This window comes from Vanellus vanellus (assembly GCF_965231255.1).
Source record: "Vanellus vanellus genome assembly, chromosome: 1".
Lineage (NCBI taxonomy): Eukaryota > Metazoa > Chordata > Aves > Charadriiformes > Charadriidae > Vanellus > Vanellus vanellus.
The window spans coordinates 44,488,006-44,510,775 of NC_138905.1; the positions used below are offsets into that span (position 1 = coordinate 44,488,006).

The 22,770-nt window shown below is 38.5% G+C and overlaps 1 protein-coding gene across 1 annotated transcript in view; it reads right to left on the reverse strand.

The window, feature by feature from the left end:
* PAWR (pro-apoptotic WT1 regulator) overlaps window positions 1–22,770 on the reverse strand; it is a gene marked incomplete at its 3' end in the record, with an annotated part of 79,049 nt that overhangs the window by 31,642 nt on the left and 24,637 nt on the right. The window contains exon 2 of the mRNA XM_082499262.1: window positions 5,264–5,392. Within this exon, the coding sequence (XP_082355388.1) occupies window positions 5,264–5,392 (129 nt within the window). The remainder of the gene's footprint in view (window positions 1–5,263; window positions 5,393–22,770) is intronic.

Genomic DNA, 22,770 nt, shown 5'->3' on the forward strand with positions numbered 1-22,770 from the left:
ACAGACAGGTATAAACTGCAATGCGAGTTGAGAAGCTTATTTGGCAGCATATTCTTGGCACAAGATTCAAGTGCAAAACTCTGGGGAAGCTTGCATCAGGCAGGTTTTCAGCTGTGTTTCCTAATGGAGATGCACATAATACCTCAGTTCCCTGCATTCCTTGCAGTTTGTCACACAGCTAAGAAGTCACTAGAGACTTTTATTCCTTAATTTTATTTTATTTACTGCTTTCAGCATAGCTTATAAGGTGCCCCTATAAACATTTGCAGCTTTGTAACACTGGCGTATATCACTGCTTCAGAAAATTTCAACATGTTGGGTCACATCTGAAGTAAAGGATGGTATTTAAGCAACCAGAACTGCACCAGGGCATTTCTGTGGGAATATCTTTGGACTGTGGTCCTTTTAGAAATTGCCTGTAATGTTCTGGTGAAACGTTAAGCTTTTTTAGAACAAAAGGTTAAAAAAAGATTAGATGTGGTTTTCCTTCAATTTTCATAGGCTCTTGGATGACTTACAACTAAATAACTAAATGGTCATGCTAATAAATCAAGTTTACATTACTTCACCAGCCATCTAACCTATTCATTACTGAAGTTTACTGTGATGAACCCAATCTGCTGTGGCATGATGTTATAATTATACCATTAGGTGACTGCTGATTATGTAGACATTTCATCCTATCCTCACCTCCAATCAACAATAAGGATTCTTTGAAAGGTAGTAGGTAATTTCTGCACTGAACAGAACGATTATCCAAGCATCTGCCACAACCTCAACTCTTGCAGAGAACAATCTGCATTGCTGCTACAGAGAGGAGTGAGAGCAATCCAAGACATGGTAATACTACTGTGTATGCAAGTCAGTGTCATGAGTTCAAAATTAGAGCAACTTCTCCTGGTGTCTTGGATTAGTAGCTGCACAGGAATTCAGTACTAAGGTCAAGCTTTAGCCTGTCTACTACTGCACATAATTTGAATTTATTTCAAGAATGTGATACAACATATAATGACAAGGTTCAATGCTACAAATGCACAAAGTGCAGATGCTTAACTGTCTCAAATGTATCTTACGAATTTCTATCTTGTATAAAATAATTTGGGAATTCAACATCTTAAAATTTCTTGAATTTCTTGTTGGTGCACAAGGCCTTCTGTATACTTATTGGTTTTGAATATTGTCATAATAGTAGCATTTTTCCACCTTCTAGAATTCAGCTGGTCTTCTAAGAGACCTTACAAAATAATCAGTAAGCTAATAATTTTTCCAGCCAAACCTTGTTGTTTTTTTGATCCATAATATCTTTATACCAAGTACATCTTCAGTTATGAAAAAAGATGCTCGTTACCCTGAACATAATATCATTTCTGTCCAACTGCAAGAAAGACATTGCTATCAGTTTTGCACTAGTTTGAATTTTACAACTGCTACTAAGCAAGAGCTACGTTTATATAATCACGAGACTTCACTAATTCCTAAAATAGTAACTTTAGAACTTCAAAGTAGTAACTTTAACTATGCTTGTCCTTAGCATTACAAATGTTTAGCTTATTTGTAAGAGTTCTAAGCTTCACTACATATAACTTATTACTCTTAGTCTGCATCCCTGTATGCATCAGTGAGTAGTCCACAGCACAGTGACCCAAAAAAGTAGGAGAAAAAAATCAAGCAAGGAAGTCTGAGCCAGATGTAATACTTGTTTTGTGTTTGGGAGTGGTTTAGTTGATTCTCCTGGTGAGGTGCAGTCTTCCACACTATCTTCTGCTAAAGTTAAGTAATGGTTCTGATGGTAATTTTTTTTCAATATTTATAATGTTGCCAAACCTATCATCTTCCATATTTTCAATATAAAATAATTAAGAAGCTGATTTCAGCCAAGTAGTTCTGCTTCAGGAAAAATACTCTCAGCTCTGGTATGTTTTTAGATCTATTCTTAAACAAATCATGTATCTATGTGCTTTGGATCAAGGACTTCAGCCAAAATTTTCAAAAACCATGCATTTTGCCCATGAGAAGGGTAACAGCAACTTCTGACAATGTCATAATAGAACTGAAAGACCAGCAACATATTTATGCATCATACATTAAATCAACATTGACTGTCTTTGTTTCCCATATAATTATCACAGTAATTATGTATTTACAAATTTCATAAAATGATTAATAGAATGGACAAATCAGTGAACACATCTATAACTGCAGAAGTATATTCTGCTTAGTAGGTAGAACTAGAATAGCTATTGGTCAATAGCAACTAGAACTGACTGAATGCTTAGATCTAAAACATAAATTCTACTTTTAAGAACAGAATTAGGCCTAACTGTTGCACAGTTATCAAAAGGAAACTAAGTAATCAAAGCTGAAATAACACTGCTTTCAAATTCTGTTCAAATTGGGCAAGTTGGAAGCCGTCTAATATAAAGCAAGTTGACAGAGTCAGTAATAAACTGATTAAGTCTTAGCAGCTACAACTTTCTAAGGTTCAATCTGTTCTGTACATGTGCCATCCTGGGTCTTTGCCAGCTCCGAGGCCTGAGACTCTCTTCTGTATTGTCAGTGACAGGACACCCCTGCTGTGTTCTGTCAACAAAGAAGTAGTGCCTGTTTGAATACAGAGGTGACAAACTTGGAACTGTGTAGGATACAATTAATACAGACAGCCTTGTAAATAGAAACTGAGATTGTTGGTCAAGCAGAATAGAAAATACGGATGAAAAAAAATGGGGCACGGGATTATAGCCAAAGCACTATGTAATAATACCACTAGGGGAAACTAAAAGTGACAACTTTCAGAATATTTGTTGAAGAAGTGAAAACAGAGAGAACACAATAATAAAGACTGTAACAAACATCTTGGAAGAAGCATAAAAGCATTTCAGAATGCCAAAGAATCTGCAAAGACAATAGATCAAGTTATAAGAGGCATGCTCAGAGGAGACAGTTTCTCTGCAGAAGTATTTTTGTTGGTGTTCATCATGGAAAAGCATGGTAAGGGCCTCATATCAGAGCACTTCATGGAAGACTCAAAGAGCCTGTTTCAAACTGAAGTGCTGGCATAACTTAAAAACTAACAAATGAAAAAAAAAAGCTAATTTCCAGAATCACAAGGTATTTATTCCCTGAGCTCTGAAGGAACTATTGATGTTACTGAAAAATATAACAGCTAAACTACTCAAGATCGTATATAATCTCTCACTTTAAACCGCCCTAGTACTGGTGGTTAGCATAATCAGTATCCTTTAAGAAGATTCTATAGTAGATGAGAGAACTATAGATCAGTAAGCTTGATATTTATACTGAATAAGGTGGTGATAGTAAGTCTAGAATAACTAGGGAATAAGTGAGTAAATATGATATATTGTGGAAGAGTCACCAGGGCATTTGTAACACAGTGACACTTCACAAATACAATGTAGCTTTTTAAGTGAAAAAATGTCCAGAAGAGAAAGTTGATTGGCAGCCTACTGAGTTTCAAAAAGGCATTCCCCAAAGCCTCTTAGAGAAATTAAGCCACACTGGCATTAAGAGCTTATGCCTTTCCACGAATAAATCACTGGTGAAAACACGGGAAATAACACTGGGCCCTGATGGTCAGCTTTTGCAGTGGATGGAGTACCCAAAAGAGTTCCATGGGAACCTGTTCTGGGACCTGTGCTTTTCAATATATTTGGGAAGGAGATGTCCACAGATGCTATTCAGAACAGAAAAGACGAGAGTCAACTGTGAAAATATGCAGGATTTCTCTATTGGGAGTGGCTGGGAGATGAAACAGGAGATGAAATTTAGTGTACATAAGCACAAAGCGAGACAAAAAGGTGAACATACTTGTAAATTTACATATGCATCAGTCTCTGAGCTTGTTATTATCACTCACAGATAACTCCAAATGTTAAGTTAGAGTAGACACACACAACAAAAATAGTAAACTCAGTGCTCAGCAGATAAACAGGCAGATATCAGGAACTGTCAGGAAAGAGAGAACAAAACAAAAACCACCATTAAAGTACTCTACAACTGCACGCTGAACTGAAGCCTTCAGTTTTGTTTCCTGATCTCAAATAAAATATAGTTAAACCAGAAAAAGTACAGAATGTTACTGAATACCTCCGGTACAAGGAACAACTAAACAAAATAAAATTCTTCAGCCTAGAGAAGAGGCAGCTGAGAGGGGCCGTGCTCTCTCTGCAGCACTCAGTCACATAAAGAGGAAGCAGTTGTTCCCCATGTCTTCCACTGGGACACCTTGGTTGAAATCACATGGAAACAGATGGCAAGTGACAGGTTCAACTTAAACAAAAGGAGACTGTTCTTCACATTCCAGGTAATCAAACTGTAGACCTCTTTGCCCTAGGCTCTTCTGAATGTTAAACGCATCCATAAGCATATGAAAGACTGGACAAAATTTTAGAAACAAAGTGCATCCAGACCCACTATGGGTGGTTTGAAAACTAGCACCATGTGCTTGCTCTGTTGGTGTATGTTTCTCCCTATGCATGTGCTATTGCCTCTGTTAGAGTCAACAGGCAGAGCTAGATGGACTCAGTGCTGGGTTTGCACATGCCCTCGGGTAACAGAAGAGGAGGAGAAACAAGACTGGCTACAGAGACCAAGGGCACAGAAGAAAAGAGACAGAACATTTTCCGCAGGTAGTATAGTATGCAGGAGGGGTGTCTTGGGCATAACTGGCAATGTTTATCGGGGGGGGGGGGGGGGGGGGGGGATGTGCTGCAGGACTGAGTGTAACTTGTAGCAAGGTGATTGGAGAACAAAAAAAAAAAAAAAAAAAAAAAACAAAAAACCGGGAGAAGAGGTTTCACAGAGGCAGTGTCTTCCCTAAGAGTGCATGTGCTTGCTTCAATCCCAGAATTACTAATTACAAGTTTGTTAATTAACAATAAATTAAATTAGGAAATTGGGTCCTGCTTTGAAAAGTTTACCTCCAGTTAACTGAATATGCTAAAGCTATGAGTACTTTTCACTTGAATCTCCAGGTTTCTCTTCCTCTCATTAAATAATGAGTTTTATGGTAAACGTCAATGCTGTTACCTCCAAAACCCCTACAGAAATGGAGGATTCTGTTGTCAGAACCAGGTCTCAGTGTGCTGAGTTTGAGGAATGGAACCTCATACTCTGTTTTTAGTAATGTGACAACTCCTGAACTTCATGTTCGTTTCCACATAGGTTACAATCTACTGTTAAGTCGGAGTCCAAAGAAGGCAGTATGAGTTACTAACAGCAAAATGAGCAAGTGTTAAGATCTCACCTGAAATAAGTATGAGCCAGAGGTATCTGCACTGGAACTCTCATTTTGTATCGTATTCTGTTGGGTAATAGCATCCTCCTTCTTTCGCTCCTTCTGCCCTGCTTCATCGTCTTCGTATTCATCGAGGCTCTAAACCCAAAAATATTCAGTTATAAAACAGTCTTTGTATGTTGCTTCATATGCTTCCCATATTTCACAAAATTCATGCATCGGTGAATATTTTCAAAGATTAATTTCATATTTCAGAAAAGCTTAATTGTTTAAATGCTTTTCTTTCCATGAATATTGATATCTCCAATACAAGAATAAAGTTTGACAACTAACTGCTTTTTCTTAATCACAAAAATAAGAAATAAACAAACCAAGATCCAACTTCACACAGTTTTAGGCAATGTTGTCCAAATTCAATGCTAATCCTGCTGTGAGCGAGACCTTGGACTATTCCCTTCCATTTGAATGATTCTACAATCCTGTTTGTCATATGCAATAATAGTACCTCTATGTAAGAGATTTTGAGGAAGTACAGAAAAGGAAAAAAAAAAAAAAAAAAAAAAAAAAAGGAGTTAATTGTACCCTTCAGTCAACAGATGATCTTTTTTGACACAGTGGCATCTGCTGAGATTGAAATGTTAGTCTGAATCGCCCATCTTAATTTTGCTCTCCTAGTTTTTGGCTTTGTCTTTGAAAATTTACCATTGAAAATTAGTCATTATTAAATTAGTTGGGCGGTCATTAATTACTATACAATACATATATAACATTTTGGCTCTTCATCACAAATGTTTCATACTAGACTTGCTGAAATACTTGGTTCAAGAGGATTAAGTTTCTAAAGCACTGACTGCTGACAAGCGAGAGACACAAAAGATAAATAAATCAGTAACACTGCTTCTGTTCTAGCTCAGAGCCACGCTGCAGCCAGGGTAGAAGTGTGAGGACTCAACCAGCTTTGAACTAAGTCAGCTATGTCTACATCAGTCTATTAGTTTAATATACACAAATTTACAAAAAGCAGCAGCACAATTTCGTGTTTAGAAGACCAAACTGAAGCAGACACAAAGCTCAAAAAAAACTGACCACAACATCACAAGCTGTTTGCCAGCACCCTGCAGTAAAGCAAGAGGTGTGTGACCTCGTTCCAAAACCACAGGGAACTAACCATTCTAAGGTACCAGAAAAAGCTTCTAGATGAACGAGTGGTAGCTTGACAAACAGAGAACAAGGCTACAAGAGAACAAAGATGAATGTCAAATTATTTCAAAAGAATTTGCTAATGCACAAAAAAGAAAAACACTATTCTGAGGGTTAGATACTGTCAATCTCTGACATCATCTTATCCAAAGGACACAAAACTAGTCAAAAGCACATAATGAGAATTCTGGAATTTAGTGGTTTTTAAAAAGAAAACCAGTGTTATTTACTAACTGAAAATAGGAGTAACATACAAAAAATTAACTTCAGCTGCTCCAAAGCAAACACTAGTGACAGAACTGCTAGAAAACTGACAAACTAGAAAGGTACATGTTTTGAAAAGTGAACATGATAAAGTGAACATAAGTGAACCTGAATAAAGGTCATTTAAATTCTCTCATAGCAGAATCCTAATGCAATTTCACCAGTCTACTTCTAACCAACGTTGTAATGTAAAGATGAGAACCTCTCTACTTCTATCACTAAGAAAAAGCACACACGAACGATTATTACAGCTGAATCATTATACATTTAAAAACACATTCAGTAAGTGGTCTTTTCAAATAAAATAATTATAAATAAAAAATACTTAATTTGGTTTTCCTACGTCCATTTTTAACAGAGCGTTTAAAAAACACTGTCACAGCACATTCTAGGAGATGATCTTTAAATCAACGTCTTCCATCTTTTATAAACTGTAAAGTTTAAAAAGTTTGGTAACATAAACTTAAAAGTCTGTAGCCTAATTTATCTCATTATCCTAATAATACATTCTGAAGTGACAAAACAAGAAATAACGAGCCACTACTGCAACATGAAATGGAGTGATCTTCAGGTCTTACAAAACCAGCCTTGTTCAGAAAGAACTACAAGGCTCACCGAAGGTCTCAAATTAAGACTAATGTCATGCAGATGAAGAATGATACTATGTTGGAAAAACACAAAAACATTCGGATTGTTCTTCCAGCCTCCAAGTTGTTCCATAAGAGAATGAGGACCCCAGAAAAACTCAAAGGAAAGATAGTTTGAAAAGAGTTTGGAAGAGCAGCCTCTAATTAGTGTAGGAGAAAACTAACTGGAGACAGAAGAGACCAGTAATCTCTACACACCTCAAAAAAGCTTTGCATTTTCAAGGAACAACATTCTTTAAGGAGAAGCATAAAGCTCAAATTACAATACTGTATGTTAAAAAAAAAAAAAAAAAAGTCTTTGTAGCAACTAAGTAGGTAAGTGCTCCCTTCTTCACAAATTCTCTCCTCCTTCAGATACATGCTTCCCATAAGCTTTCCAGAGACCGTCGGCATTCCACAGAAATATTGTTCTCTGAATGCAGTTACATCTGCAAGGAAGAATGTTCTCTCTTTCAATACAAGATCACCTGCTACTAACTATTCTTGTACCAGTTTTGGACAGGAACATCATGTCATCATCTGATACGAAATTTCCAGCCACAAAATTTTAAACTAAGCATTTTCAGTTAGGATTTGCTAGCGATGTCCATTCCCACCCCTTCCCTTCTTCTCAGGAAGGTCCAAGATAACAAGACTGCTAATCAATACCATCAAAAGGTATTAACCCCACCACCCCCATAATTCATATTTCCAAAGTTAAAGGCTTTCTTCCCAAGCATAAAGTAGTTAAGAACTGTTTATGTAAACCTCATTTGGAGCATCCAACCTGCTTTGAAAGCTACTGGGGCTTGCTCGCACTCCAGTTCCCTACATTGGAGCACACTCTGAGCCAGCTGGGGCCAAGACACGTTTGAGTGGTGAGAACCACAGAAGAAGCAGGTTTTTATTACTTGTTACAGATGAGGTAGAAGAATCATGGACAGGTTGCTCCTCATCATTTGCAGCTGATGTGGCACATTTGGCTAGGGGCACCAATGTCTTCCAGCCCTAAAGCAGATTACTAGTCACTGTCAAGGACCTTCTGTGGTTTCCCAAATACAAAGGTTGCATTCCCCTTCCAAATATACAGACATGCATATACCCGCACACTAATTTAAATGATGCCCATGAAATGCCTGCTGAGCACAAGTCAACATGATAATAACTACAGAATTTTAACATTTTATTGCTTTTTACTAAAGTAATTACGTTTAGTTTCAAAAACCATTAGCCTTAATCGGGAAATCCATTTATTTTGACTCACGACGAAATAAGCTTTCCTATGCAAAATACTTTACATTCAATGTTCTGCTTTGCTTATGCACTTCTCCATCAGCTTCAGTTAGATTGCTAAACTTAATGCTATTTATATTCTAATGAAACTTTTACAGTAATAAAAATCAATGAAAGCCAAGTTTCAGTTGACAGATTAATTATTATTGAAAAATTAAAAATGTACAAAGTGTTGTTTACACACTTTAAAAAACTTTTTTGTTCAAACTCCTCTGCAGCTGAAACTGCCTCAGCCCACAGGATGTTTCAATCAGATGCATTACTGCATTGCTCGCATTGCAGGCTCCTCTCAAATACTCCACTTTGCTTTAGAAACTAGTTTCATGTCATTGAAAAAGACATAAATGCAGTAATTACTTCCTCTGTCAGTACAGCAGAGAAATGGGCTTGTAACCACCGAGGTGTAATTCTGGCCCATTATATAATTCCCCCTGTCCATTCCCTTCCCCCTGCTTTTTTTTATTTTGCTGCTAGGCGCATACCATTTCAGATTCTTATTTTCCACTAAAATCATCTGAGTTTTGTACAGCAGATATTCAATGTGACATTCCCACATCTGATCTTAATATACGGAATCCACAGAAATTCTTTAGGTTTTCTAGCATTTCAGTAAATGTTTGAAGCTGTAGTATAAACATTTTTCTGTAAACCTCTAGTATGGAAAATACAAGCAGAGTAAGATGCTTTCAAAAGAATCAGACTGATGAAGGAAACAGCCACAAAGATATGCCCGCATTCCAGCGCACCACCAGCCTGCAAGTTTAAGGAGACATTGTACAAGGAACATTTCTAATGATTCACTGGGTTGCTTCCTATAACATTTATGCATTGCTAAGAACAAACACAAACTGGGGAGGGACTGTCTTTTCCATGAAAAAAAGTGTTATTCCTACATGCAAAAGATCAGTTTCTGAGTGCGCACAAGCTGCTCCCGCCACAAGAAATGGTGCCGAGTCAAAATGTCACCATCCCCATCCCCCTTCCTGCACCAATTTGCTTTTGCCTTGCAGTTCTGCTGGCCGAGCACATACCTAAGAGCTTCCCAATTCATTTCATGAAAGGTCAGACAGGTTAGTTTCAGCAGTTTTAATTAGCCCAGTTGATTTTGCCTGAACAAGATGCAAGCCCATTCAAACTATTTATTTCACAGAACTCCATGGATGGTTGCGCTACATCAGCTTTTTGAAAATGATGAGCACTTGAGATAGTAACATATTTAACCAGTACAGCAAGATGTGCAAGCAGATACATACTCTCAGTAAACCCTGTGTTCAACTTCACACTGGGCAATAAACAGAACATCTACAACACAAGCACCATCAGTTATCTTGACTTTTTTTCAGCTTCTTAACTATGCTAACAATCTAGGAGAGGAAACAAATCAAGGCTTCTTCCCATTGCCCCAAAATGACTCCAAACGATTAAAAAAAAAAATTTAAAAAAATCAATTTTACTGCAAGAGTATTTACCATGTTTAGTAAAAGTTCAAAGCGACCTATCGCAACTTCATATCAAGATGTTGAAAAAGTGCAAAGGTTTCTATTAAATGTAAACATTTCCTAAAAACTTCCGCAGTAGAAATACAAGACAAGATATAAGAACACTGCAAAAAATGTAACTAGGCAATTAACTATGACAAAATACGTTTTAGGAATCAACATTATTTTTCTCTCAGCTGACTATTCAGAAAATCCTGGAAAAGTTAACTGAAAAAAAAAAAGACAACTATTTTACATGTAATTTCTTTATAATCACGCTTCTCACCAAAGCACTGAGAACTAAATGCTTCCTCTCTTTATCATGCACAGCTCTGATACCTGTTAAATACCATCCTCCTAACTCTTTTCACAGCATGAAACCTTTCTGTCACCACCACTCAAAATACACAGCAAAACCAAGCAAAAATCCCAAACCTCAATGACAGCCCTTTCACCTTCAGAAATACTACTTTTAATAATATTTTTAAAACACATTTTTATTACAACGTCCAAACAGTATACAAAATAGTTAATTAAAGCAGGTTTACAGTAATATAATCTTTTATTAGAACAACAATATAATTGGAAAAATTACATCTTTTTCACTACGCAAGCCTTTCATCAGGTTTAGCTTGTTTAAGTGCTTTTCCTTACAAGTTGAAAAACACCCTTATAGAGGTGAAAAGACCTAATGTTATTCACAGGAACTATCTAAAACCTACAAACACTTTTATGGGTACATATTACCCAGTAAAAGATTTTATTTTTTTAAGAACACTTGACCTGAATTCTCACATGAAGAGAGTCCAAAAAAAGATACTGAACTCCAACACCTTATCTGAATGATCTTTGAGCACTTCTAAAAGCCTATGTATCCAAATGGAGCGGTCCAATGTCAACAATTAGTATGATCACAAGCATGGATTTTTAACCCAGAGAAAGAATAAAGGCAGGAATCTTTGGTATCCAAGATCAAAAGAGACCTGAATGCAGCAATGGGTCAGTGACCAGCAGGTGGGCCGCAGCACAGCTGACTGCAGCCATAGGATGTGCTCATCCTTGACCACGCTGCCAACAAAGCAAACCAAAAAGAGGAGCATCACTTAGTGATCAATCAGACACGCATCTTGCTTTACAGAACTCACAGCATTCGTGATCATAAGTCACACTTACATTTTCTTTGAACTCCATCCTTTTCTCACCCATTCTCAGAATTTACAAATGCCTACTTCGTATACTCAATTATATTTCTGAGCAAATACAGTTTGCAGTCTTAAAACCCACTCAGAAATGTTTCTGGGGAAAAAAAAAAAAACAACCTATTTGTCTGTATTAGAGAAAAATAACAAAGTATTTTGAATTCTTTTAAAGCTTTAAGTAAAACATCAACTACATCAACACTAGAATGCCAATTATCTCTCTATTATAATAACAAAAAGCAGCTATGTTTGCAGTTTGTTATTCAGCAAAACACACTGTTTGGCCACCACTGTCTTCAAACATACCACAAGAATGAGTTCAAAAGTCAAATGTTTAACTTAAACTAATCGCCAAAAAATCCTTTATCACAAGGTTTGTCAAGAATGATTGTTGGAAACGCTCAATTTAACTACTTGGTACGTGATATTAATATTAAAGTCACAGAGTAAAATGCCAGGGATACAAGAGAAACTGCAAAAGACAAGCTAACTAGCTTTACTAAAATCCTTCCAGAAAAGAAAAAACTTAATAAAAAATATGGATTGGCAAGCTATCAGAATTAAACACCAAACTATTTAATACTACACTCAAAAGTTAGCATATTAGACTCTTTTCTGATTGATTGCCATCTAAGAATGGAAGTACCAAACAGCAGAATTGACTGAAGATCCTTATGCAAAGAAGTCAAACTGCTGACGCCTGTTCCATGAGGAAATTATTATATGAATATAATAATGACTCATCCAAAAGATGTAACAATGCCCTGCTCTGAAAAAGGAAACAAAAACCAACACAAAGGGGCTAAGAGAAAAGCAGCCAAATCCTCTTCCTCTTAGAATGATCTACAGGCAGTTCCTGTGCACCTGACTTCAGATATACGGAGATATACATACTGCAGGGCCCAGACTTCAGATATAGTACTCTATGTACTAGAAGAGTGAAATTAAACATCCCCCTCCTTTTTGAAATTTTGCACACTGCTCTTCTTACCTCTATGTTCTAATCAAATTTTTCTCATGACAACACATCTCTTCCCCCTTCTGCTGATGGTTTACATCTGGTAAACAGTTAATGAAGACTACATTCTGTGCACAGAAATCACTAATAGCATTGAACATACAAATCTAAAAGTTATAGGCGTGTTCCCAAAAAACACACAAACAAGGGAGAAAGGGGGGGGGTGGGGGTGGGAATAATAATTTTGCTCCAAAGCAAAGTCAGTCACCAAACCCATCTCCTTAGCCTACTAATTAACATTCTGAATTGATGCATCCTGCCTAACACGAAGATCATGAACCAGTGGCTGAGCAGAAGAAACTTGGCAAAACAAAGTTTGCCTTTTTCAGCCAGGAGGAAAAATAAGATAGTTTTTGAGGATATTTGTACAGTTCACAGAAGAAATATTTCTCAGTTTGCATCATGCCATACACCTTAGGAAAAAAAAATAGCAGGTTACAAGAACTGAAAAGAGAACTCATCCTGGATGTATAGAAAACAAGCTATACTTTACAGACCATGCTATTTTTCCTATAAAACTTGCTCCTGTGTTAGATAGGATTCCTGAAGATACCAGTCTTAGAGATAGTGTAAACTGTTTGAAATGGGAGCAGTTTACCCACCGGGAACAATGACTGAACAAAAGCCACTCAAAGAACAGTTAGATAATGGAGTTAAAATGCCTGTAACCACCATCATTCTGACTTGCAATGCTATGTACTTCTGCCAAAACTAAGCAAACAGAAACAATGCTCCAAAAGAAAGAAAGATGTATTGTCATGTAGATAAAGACCATAGAGATTGAGTACCCTTCTGTTTAAAGCCAGAAGATCAGCAAGAGAGAAAAATCCTGGAGAAGATTCACACACTATTTTCAAAACAGAAGTTTTCCTTTAAATCTGACCATGTAATATACACAGCATCCAACTCCTGTTTTCTTCCTTGGCACATCTATATGGCACTTCCAAAAAGAAATAAAGACGAGATCGGTATTTGAGGAATGTTCTGAAAGGAGACCAAACAGGTTAATCAGTCTACTGTATTTCTAACTATGCTACCCTCTGAAGCATGAACTTTGTAGCATTTTATATTGTCTGAATATCAAGTTGCATTTAAAATGTGAGGTTTTTTTAATTAAGTACAGAGCCTTCATAGGTTTCTGCTCTCTTGTTTAACAGGCTAATTGTCATTTTTCTTTTTTCTACCCAACTGAATGTCATTCAGTATTTACTCACAGTGGGTGTGGGATTGGTCAAACTAAACAAAGCCAAAGAAGCTGCTGACAACCAAGTGAGCACAGACAAGCCACAACAATAGAACCAATTCCATAGAAAAAGAAACTCTTCAGCACAATGCTTTTTTGAGAGTTGTACTGTATTTGCCATTTGGGAGCGGCATCTTCTGAATTCGTAGAAAAACTGATAAAAACATCAACCAGGTTTTATGCTCTCCCCACTGTTTCTTTTTGAGTCCTAATATAAATAGCTGTACTACCTAAAGAGGTGCGAGAACTCTACACTCTGTCGTGGGGCAGAAAGGGAAAGGAAGTAACGAAAAAGCACATTAAACAGGATAAGCATGTATCTGGATAACAACTGTTGAATTTGACTTTCAATAAGCACTTTTGAAGACCTCAGCACTGATGTCAGGAATAGAAAGACAGTGGTGATCGAAGCCACGCAGACAAAGCACATCTGTAGTGCTGAAGTCTGCTAGGATGGCAATGCCCGAAGAAGATCAAAAAAGTTTAAAGTTGCTACTGCCGTCAATATTGTAACTATCTCTTGGGAGAACACCTTATACCTACAAGTTAATGCTAGCAACAATGCTGTGAAGCTGTTTCCCAGCCTAGACTTCTGAGATCACCCTTCTAGCTCTGCATTTGTAAGGAAGAACTCTTCCTCAGAGGCTCTGCCAACACTGTTTTTCTAATAAATGCTCGCATCAACGTCCAAGGCTCCTGATGGAAATCCAGTCCAGGTTCTCATAGTTCAATCCCATGTCCTAACAGCACAAAAGCCTTTTGTCACCAGCATTTGTACCCCTGCTTCTTATGGAAATTGTGCTCAGAAATCACAGCTCTTTCGTCCCCATACTTTTTGAAGTCACTAGTGATGGTGGTGTGTTCCAGGCAGCAATAAATAATATTTGATAATAGATTTCTATCTTTAAGATAGGAAAGTTGCACAAGTGTGGTGTGTGTTTTTTTTTTTTAATTCAAGTTTGCTAAAAATGAAAGATGCAGATTAGTTGCCACAACAATTCAAGGGCTAGACAAAGCAGGCAGTTACCCTTCCACCTGAGCAGTCAGCACTGTATACAGCCCTGAACCAGCTCAGCAGGTGTCTGACTCTTCCCATTCAAAGGCTCCGTGAGGAACCGAGGGAACTATAGGATTGACTTACGAGTGAGGAGGAGAAAGCGTGGGAGACAGAAAGAGCTGTGGGAAAGGATCATAGAAAGAACATGCAGCTGATGCCTGATGAGAGAGAGCTATGCAAGTAAACTGAGATTACAACAGCAAAAATAAGCAAGCAAGCTAGCAAAGAACACATCTGTTTCAATTGGCCTGAGAAGCAAAACTACACATTATATTTTTCTGTGGCCTTTCTGTTTCTGTCACTGTCAGAGTGATCTGCCTAATTTCCCCTGCAGCACACACCCAAAATCTTTACACTTTGACTACCAGACCTAAGACAGAGCTACTCCTCTCCCAGAAGATAAGGAAAACTAGGATTTCAGGATGGGAGCATGCAGATAGACAAGACTCTGCCACTCAAGAACATTTCATGTGCACGCTTTGAGCCTACAAAGCACTGCCAGCAGGTTCGAGTACCTTAGTACAGCAGTATCATTTGCATATGGTGACCTCAGAACAGAGAAGAACATGCATAGACACAAAAACAATTCAATCTGGGTGTGAGGAAACATAGTATATGATCATAATGGGAGGAATGAGTCACGTCATACAGGTGGTTCAAACAACTGCACGCACTGGAACCTTGCACTACTGTAATGCATTGCGTAAGAAAGCTATGGTATTTCTACAGCAAATCAAACCAGAACAAAGGAGGAATAAATAAAGCACGGAAAATGCTGGATAAATAAAAGCCTATATTCCAAGTGCAGAAAAATTTTGTGCAAAAAAGTCAATTTTCCATTAGTGTTCTTTTAATTGCTGAGTGACTGATACAGTTTGGGGGGTGAGGGAGCAGTTACTTGCATACAATATAGCATAAGTCTTGGCCAGATCTTCAGCAACCATGAAGTTCTTTGCATGTCAACAGATCTGCCTTTTCAGGCCACTCAGCTCAAGCAAATAATTAAGATTTCAGCTTATAAGGCATTTGTTTTCCTCATTCAAAACATCAACCATAACTTGTGTTTCTCAACTGCAAAATAGGAATAGAGGGTAAAGTCCTCTTTTCTGAAGTACTAGGAAATTTACCCATTGAGCATGCTCAGGAGACTTATACGTGCTGGCACGGATCTGCTCTGTGCTCTGGACCCGAGGCACTGGAGAGCGAGCATCTCCCTTGCTGAGGCACAGGATAAAAGGGCCACGATCCCCCTCCCCCTCTTTTTCTACGGAGCGTAAAGCGAGCCTGAGGTTAAGGTTAAGACTGAAACACAAATTAATGTGCATCGCCTTCTCCATAACTGTTCACACGCATTGTTTTCTGCAGACCAAACTGTGGTAAACACAAGGTAATTCAAGCTTTACCATCCCCCAGTGAAAGAAAGGTAAACAATTTTACATATGCTGTAGGTACCCGTGGGTAGGAGCATTCCCACCGTTACCATGGAGCAGCCCTGCACCATTCGTGTGTCCGGCCCGACAGTGCAGAGGCCGAGGGGAGGAATTAGCATGAGCTGACAACACTGGAGATGGGATTCAGAGCTTAAATTCATCTCTGTGCAATAACCTATCACAGCCAAACGATACTTTAAATCAAGAAAAAAAAGTCCGGTTTGAAGAATCTCAGTGACAAAAAAAACTTCCAAAGATAAGATGATGTTCCAGTAGGGGACTTCATGTTGTAAACAGGGGACGAAAAAAAGAAAAAAAACAACCAAAACCCAGCAACAGCAACAAAATAAATCCCCCAGCCACTGCTACACTTGCACTCTTGATCCAAGCCAGGGGGGACATAAGTAAGGAAGTATCTGAGAAGGAGTCAGGACTAAGGATTCTGCTGTTCACGTTATTGAAACGTGCTTTTAATTTCTCAGGCTACAAGCTAAAGCCTGTAATAATGTCACTTGGAAAACAGAAGGCTGAGTGAGCATCTGAGGGTGAAAAGGAATGTTTTCACAGGCGCAGTTAGTAAATACCACTGCCTCCTGCAGACATTCTTCCTTAAATGGAAATTAACATGGCTTTAGGTTAGAAAAAAAAAATAATCTGATACAATAGAAGTGATAGGCTAGCTACTAACCTTTTAGCACCTGTGCTAAAAGGCACAAGAATTAGCAGAAGGCTTTATAAACACATTACTTTTTGTTCAAGAACAATTTTAAACCCTTCCCCTCCCCTGCCACAGGATTCTTGTCTGTAGATTTGGAAGAGTAAGGAATCCAGAAGTCTCTCAAACACTATAAAAACAATGTAGAAATAAAAAGCCTCTCTGCATATCTATGAGTAACTGTATGAGGGCACTAGACAATTTAAAGAAAGGAAACTACTCCAGATAGAATCAAAACTGAACCTTCACCCTAAAGTTGAGCCAAACTTTATTTGGACACTGAAATAGCTCTGCATTGCTTTGATTTTATTTTTACTTCCTATTTTTTATTTTCACATGCCCCCCTGCAATTGCTTTTTCTAGCCAAGAAAACAAGACTGTTCTTCCTCCCCCAAGATTCCTAACAAATTTAAGAACATGACAGACAAGGGCTGAGGATCCACAACAGCTTAAATTAGCCTGTGTCCACTCAGCCATACTCCAGCTCTCCCTCTCTCACACTCCTGCCCATAGGCATCCGCCAGTCCCCTGCACCACCTCCCCTGACACTGGCAAGCCACGTCAGGGTAACTTACTAGCAAAAGATAACCCTATAAAAAGTGAGTAGTCTTTTATAACACCTTGGTCTAGCTAACTGCAGGACTAAATGAGTGCCAGAGTCCACACAGGCCAGGCAGGTAAAAAGCAAGGATCCCTGACACAGAAAAGGTTGAACTCTCACAAAATTAAAACCTCAGCAATTCAAACCAGAGAAATAGTCAAGTATCCACCTGAAAGCACATACCAATGTGGAACATTATTAACTATTTCGGGATATAAAAAGTGTCCCTGATAACAGTAAACACCACCTATTTTTAAGGGGAGCCAACCTGTTGATTCAGAGTTCAGAGGTCTGAGAGGTGGCCAAGGTGACTTCTTTAACCTGCAGGTTGCATGGGCTACAGAACAGTTTTCTTTCCCCTTGTAACCTGCATAATTACTATTACTGGAAGTAGCAACAAGAGGACTACTGCAAAGCTGCAGAGGTCATCCCTCCAAATGTTGGAAGTTTCATCACCATGCCACATAAAGGCACAGCCCCATGTGATGACTCTTAAGGTAAAAAGGCCCACCAAGAGTCATGGCCAGTGGATTAACGTGCTCCGCCTTACAGGCTTGGCTCCACACACAGTTGGTCCATTATAACTGAAAAAAGTAAACTGCAACATAAAATATAAATGAGCAGGCTGGAGAGAGAAGACAAGCTGGACTGCTGAGCCTGGCTTCTCCACCACAAACAGCATGAACACAGAAATACCTACAGACTGGGCAAACAGCCCAGCCTCATCTTCTGCTCATCCTGGAGCCTGCACTGCCCATTCTTCTGTCCTGGCACAATGTTTACGTGTACAGGAACTGATCCTGCCGTAAACGAATTCATCAAAACCCAAAAATGTTATTTTCAGACCTAATGCTTTCTCTATTATAAAAACAGGTGTCCACACACAACAAAAAGGACAGAACAAGGACAGGAACCACTAGACCTGGCCTAAATCCTTGTGAAATTTGTATCAAATTACCCTCTCTCTTGGCACAGATATGCAAAAAATGTCATTAAAATATGTATACCTTGTATACATAGCGTTCCCCACATTAGTAATTTCTCCTGCTAACATATGCAAGTGATTTTAGAAAGATATCAAGACCACAGAGATCATAACATAGCTATGCTCTATGTATGAGTGGGTTTGTATTCTCTTATTATTGCTTTAAGTAAAATTTTCCACATTTTTTTAAATGGAATTCCTTTTTCTTAAAACAATTAGAGCTCCACCCACACTGCCATGATTTTTTTTACTGTACTTCTGACATGCATTTGTAATAAGACAAAAAAGAAAGTATTTTGTTAATTAAGCTGTAGTAGTTTATGCCTGAAATATAAATCTGGCCTAAGATCTTGTCTTGCTGTGAATCCAAAAATGTGAAACACATAGATTAACATTTGGCTATCTTTATTTATATATAATGGAGTACTTTATTAACTGTGGAGTTGGGATAATAAAAGGCTCTGACTCTTTCCTGCAGCTGTTTTTCAATTTATGGTTTGTCTTTGAAGACTGTTTTTAAAATGTGTAAAGAAGGAAGGAAGACATAAGTACATCTACGCATTGTCATATCAAACACTCACACAGGCTTTCACAGTCATTCACCACTGATACGAAATGCTGTAACAAAGGATTTCTCCCAAAAGTACAGTTAACGTTATAAACAACTTCTTGGGTCAGTGACAGCAAAAAATCACCTTGCCAGTAGGATGCAGACTGATTTACTTACACATCTCATTGAACTTAGCAATATTTTGTTGCAAAAACAACAAATACATTATACACATACACACACACAAAAAAAAGCTACAAACACAAAACAAAGAGCATAGAGCAGTCTGCCTAGAAAAGCAATCTTCATCACTGGAGATCTTAAAGAACACATCAGTGTCAGAGATAACACAGGTACAAGGATCCTGTTAGGACAAGATGACAAAGGATTCTTCAAGGTCCCCTGCAGCCTTATTTTCTAGGATTTTATAGCCGTAAACTCTGTAGGAAAAGTTTCACTGGCCACACATATAACAAATATGGATAACAAACTGCACCAAGAACACATTTCTTCCCACCAACCTTCATGCATACATCCCACATAAACCAACTGCAGCCACACAATAACTGGGAGAAGCAAGCATAAGAAGCAGGGGAATTCTGCTATCGCACCACCCAGCATGTATGGGAGTGCGGCACTCTGGCTCTTCATGAAGAACTTCACACATGAAGAACTCCCTAAACTGAATATTACTCTAATCTGGGAAGTTAACTATATAAAAAAAAGAAAGAAACAGAAAAAGTTTATTCTACACCTGCTTTGCTCTCAAACACGTTCCCACTCGTCCCTGCCAAGAAAGAATGCCAGGATGGTTGGAGTGTTTCCCTGAACGACGACATCTTTTAACACCCTTGTTGGCAACATGGACAGAGGGATTGAATGCACCCTCAGCAAGTTTGCTGACGACACCAAGCAATACAGAGCAGTCAACAGGCTGGAGGGAAGGGATGCCATCCAAACGGACCTGGACAGGCTTGAGAGGTGGGACTCATGAAGTTCAACAAGGAAAAGTGCAAGGTCCTGTGCGTGGGTCACGGCAATCCCATGCCCACATACAGGCTTGGGCAGAGAATGGATTGAGAGCAGCCCTGAAGGAGAAGGACTTGGGGGTCTTGGTTGATGAGAAGCTCAACATGAGCCGGCAATGCGCACTCACAGCCCAGAAAGCCAACCACATCCTGGGCTGCATCAAAAGAAGTATGGCCAGGTCAAGGGAGGTGACTCTGCCCCTCTACTCCACTCTCGTGAGACCCCACCTGCAGTACTGCATCCAGCTCTGAAGTCCCCAACATAAGAAGGACATGGACTTGTTGGACTGAGTCCAGAGGAGGGCCACAAAGATGATCAGAGGGCTGGAGCACCTCTTCTATGAAGACAGGCTGAGAGAGTTGCTGTTGTTCAGCCTGGAGAAGGCTCTGGGGAAATCTTATAGTGGCCTTCCAGTACCTAAAGGGGGCCAACAGGAGAGCTGGAGAGGGACTTTTGACAAGGGCATGTAGTGATGGGACGAGGGGGAATGGCTTCAAACTGGAAGAAGGCAGGTTTACATTAGATATTAGGAAGAAATTCTTCCTAAAAGGGTGGCGAGGCATTGGAACAGGTTGCCCATGGAAGTTGTTGAGGCTCCATGCCTGGAGGTGTTCAAGGCCAGTCTTGATGGGGCTTTGAGTCTAGTGGGAGGTGTCCCTGCCCATGGAAGGGGAGTTGGAACTAGGTGATCTTTAAGGTTCCTTACAGCCTAAACCATTCTGTGACAACTGCTCTTATGTCGTTATGATGTACAAACTTCTCTTTTTAAAATAAGCACAGTATATCAGTTCTCAAATTATGTTTTTACCCTCTTGACCTTATCCAATTGTCTGCACTATAGTATTAACTTCAATTACTACTAGTCTATAGTATCTACTGAAGAAACTGTGATCCATATCCATTTTCCCTGCTTTCTCAGTCAAAATTACTACCTTTCTTACAACTTCTGCCTTCCTATTAACACAAGCTATTCACAAGAAGACTACAATAGACTTCTGTGATGAAGGTCTCAAAGATCCAGTTCCAATCCTAGGAAAAAAGATCTTCTAAATTACATTGCCTGTCCTTTAGTCAAGAAAATGAAATAGAATAGATCTCCCACTAATTTGCCTGGACGTGACATCTATCCACCCAGCATCTGCTGATCTAGACTTATGCTCTTGGATTATTTTTTTTTTTTAATTATAATAATAACTTTATACTCAAATTCTCTGAAAACTTCTCTGGTATTCCAAGATTTCTTAGAAATCCGTATTTCTGTACCAGAGACCACTTTGGTCAACTGCTTTGACTGCAAGTTATCTGGACGTGCTCATTTCCAAATGTTTAGACCTACTGGACATGAACTAACTCCCTGGAAAATCCTCTTTTGACATGAATACTTACTCCTGTTTCCACCAGGCAGAAAAGAGAAACAGTTCTTGAACATGTAGTCCTAATGGCAAGCACTCATCAACGTGGCATTCTACTACTCATCAACCAGAAAGACAAACCAACACGACTTAGATTATGACCAAATGATTGTTTGAGGAAAAAATAGCACATTTAAGTGAGACAAGATCCTCCAAATGAAATGTAGCACTTGGCCACAGCCATGCCACCAGACCTCTGAATTGAAAGGATTCATTTAAAGTATTCAAATCGAAACAAACCCCTTATTTTGCATCATAATGGGGTAACAGCACACCCACTATCAGTAACTCTACTTTATGTGAGAGAGGCAAGCAAGAGGCACAAAACCCAATACTAATACTATCACAGCTGATGGCTGACCATAACCCAAGTCTAAAGCCGTCAGTCCCTTGCGGATCTCTCTGGCAGATGAACGCAGCTTCTACTGGAAGCAGGACAGGTCCAATCCAATCTGTAGTGGTCACAGTTCTCAATAACAGATGCTGCTGTGCACTTCCACAGGAAAGATCTGAAAGCCACTGGCTGAACCATCTTTCTGTGTGTGGAGCCAAGTGTTGGAAACACTGGGGATTTATTTGATTACTCTGGCTTTGATACATTACTCATTTATAGTCTTTTTAACAAGAGACAAGAATTGTATTTTTTTTTGTTTTTCTTTTTAATCAATCCAACAGTTTGTTTTATTTATTACACTCCTACAGTGCTTTAATTTGTGGTTTTCTTCAAATGCCACCCTCCACTGAGCTGCACTACTGGCAAAGATAACCAAGCTGAGCTTTTAGTTATTCAACAGCACAGACTAAACATTTACCTCTATTTTCCACAAAGCACATGCACTATTATAGAATTTGTCTTTAAGAATAGACTAATTGAAGTATTTGTAAAGAATGCCTATTTTGAAACACAGCTTTCAATTGCTCTGTGAAACCCTTTGGCAAGGATATTGTGCATTCCTAGGAGGATTTAAATTAGTTTGCTGCAGAACAAAACCTGGGTTACGAATAGTAACTTGGATACAGTCACACACACACACACAAAAAGAGAACATTCTCATTCCTCCTGATCATTTTCCTTGAAAAACACAACCATCAACATGCAAAGTCCGTTTTAATAAGATAATGGGAGGGGTATTTTGGTAAGTGAAAAATACTTCTTGCAATACTGTTTTTAAATCAAATTACACCTGTTTGTACTTCTCAAAACTACTATAGAATCTAACTTTGTAAAATCCTACAATATTTGAAGTTGAAGCTGCTACTTTTAAATTGACATTTGAAAAGATAATTTTACGTTAAGAACTGGAATTGTACACCTCTATTTCAAATGTAATTCCTGATATTTTTTTTAATAGGATTTCAGACATGCTTGTCTTAAAATTATTTCTTATTTGTTCATTCCAATCTGATTTTTCCCCT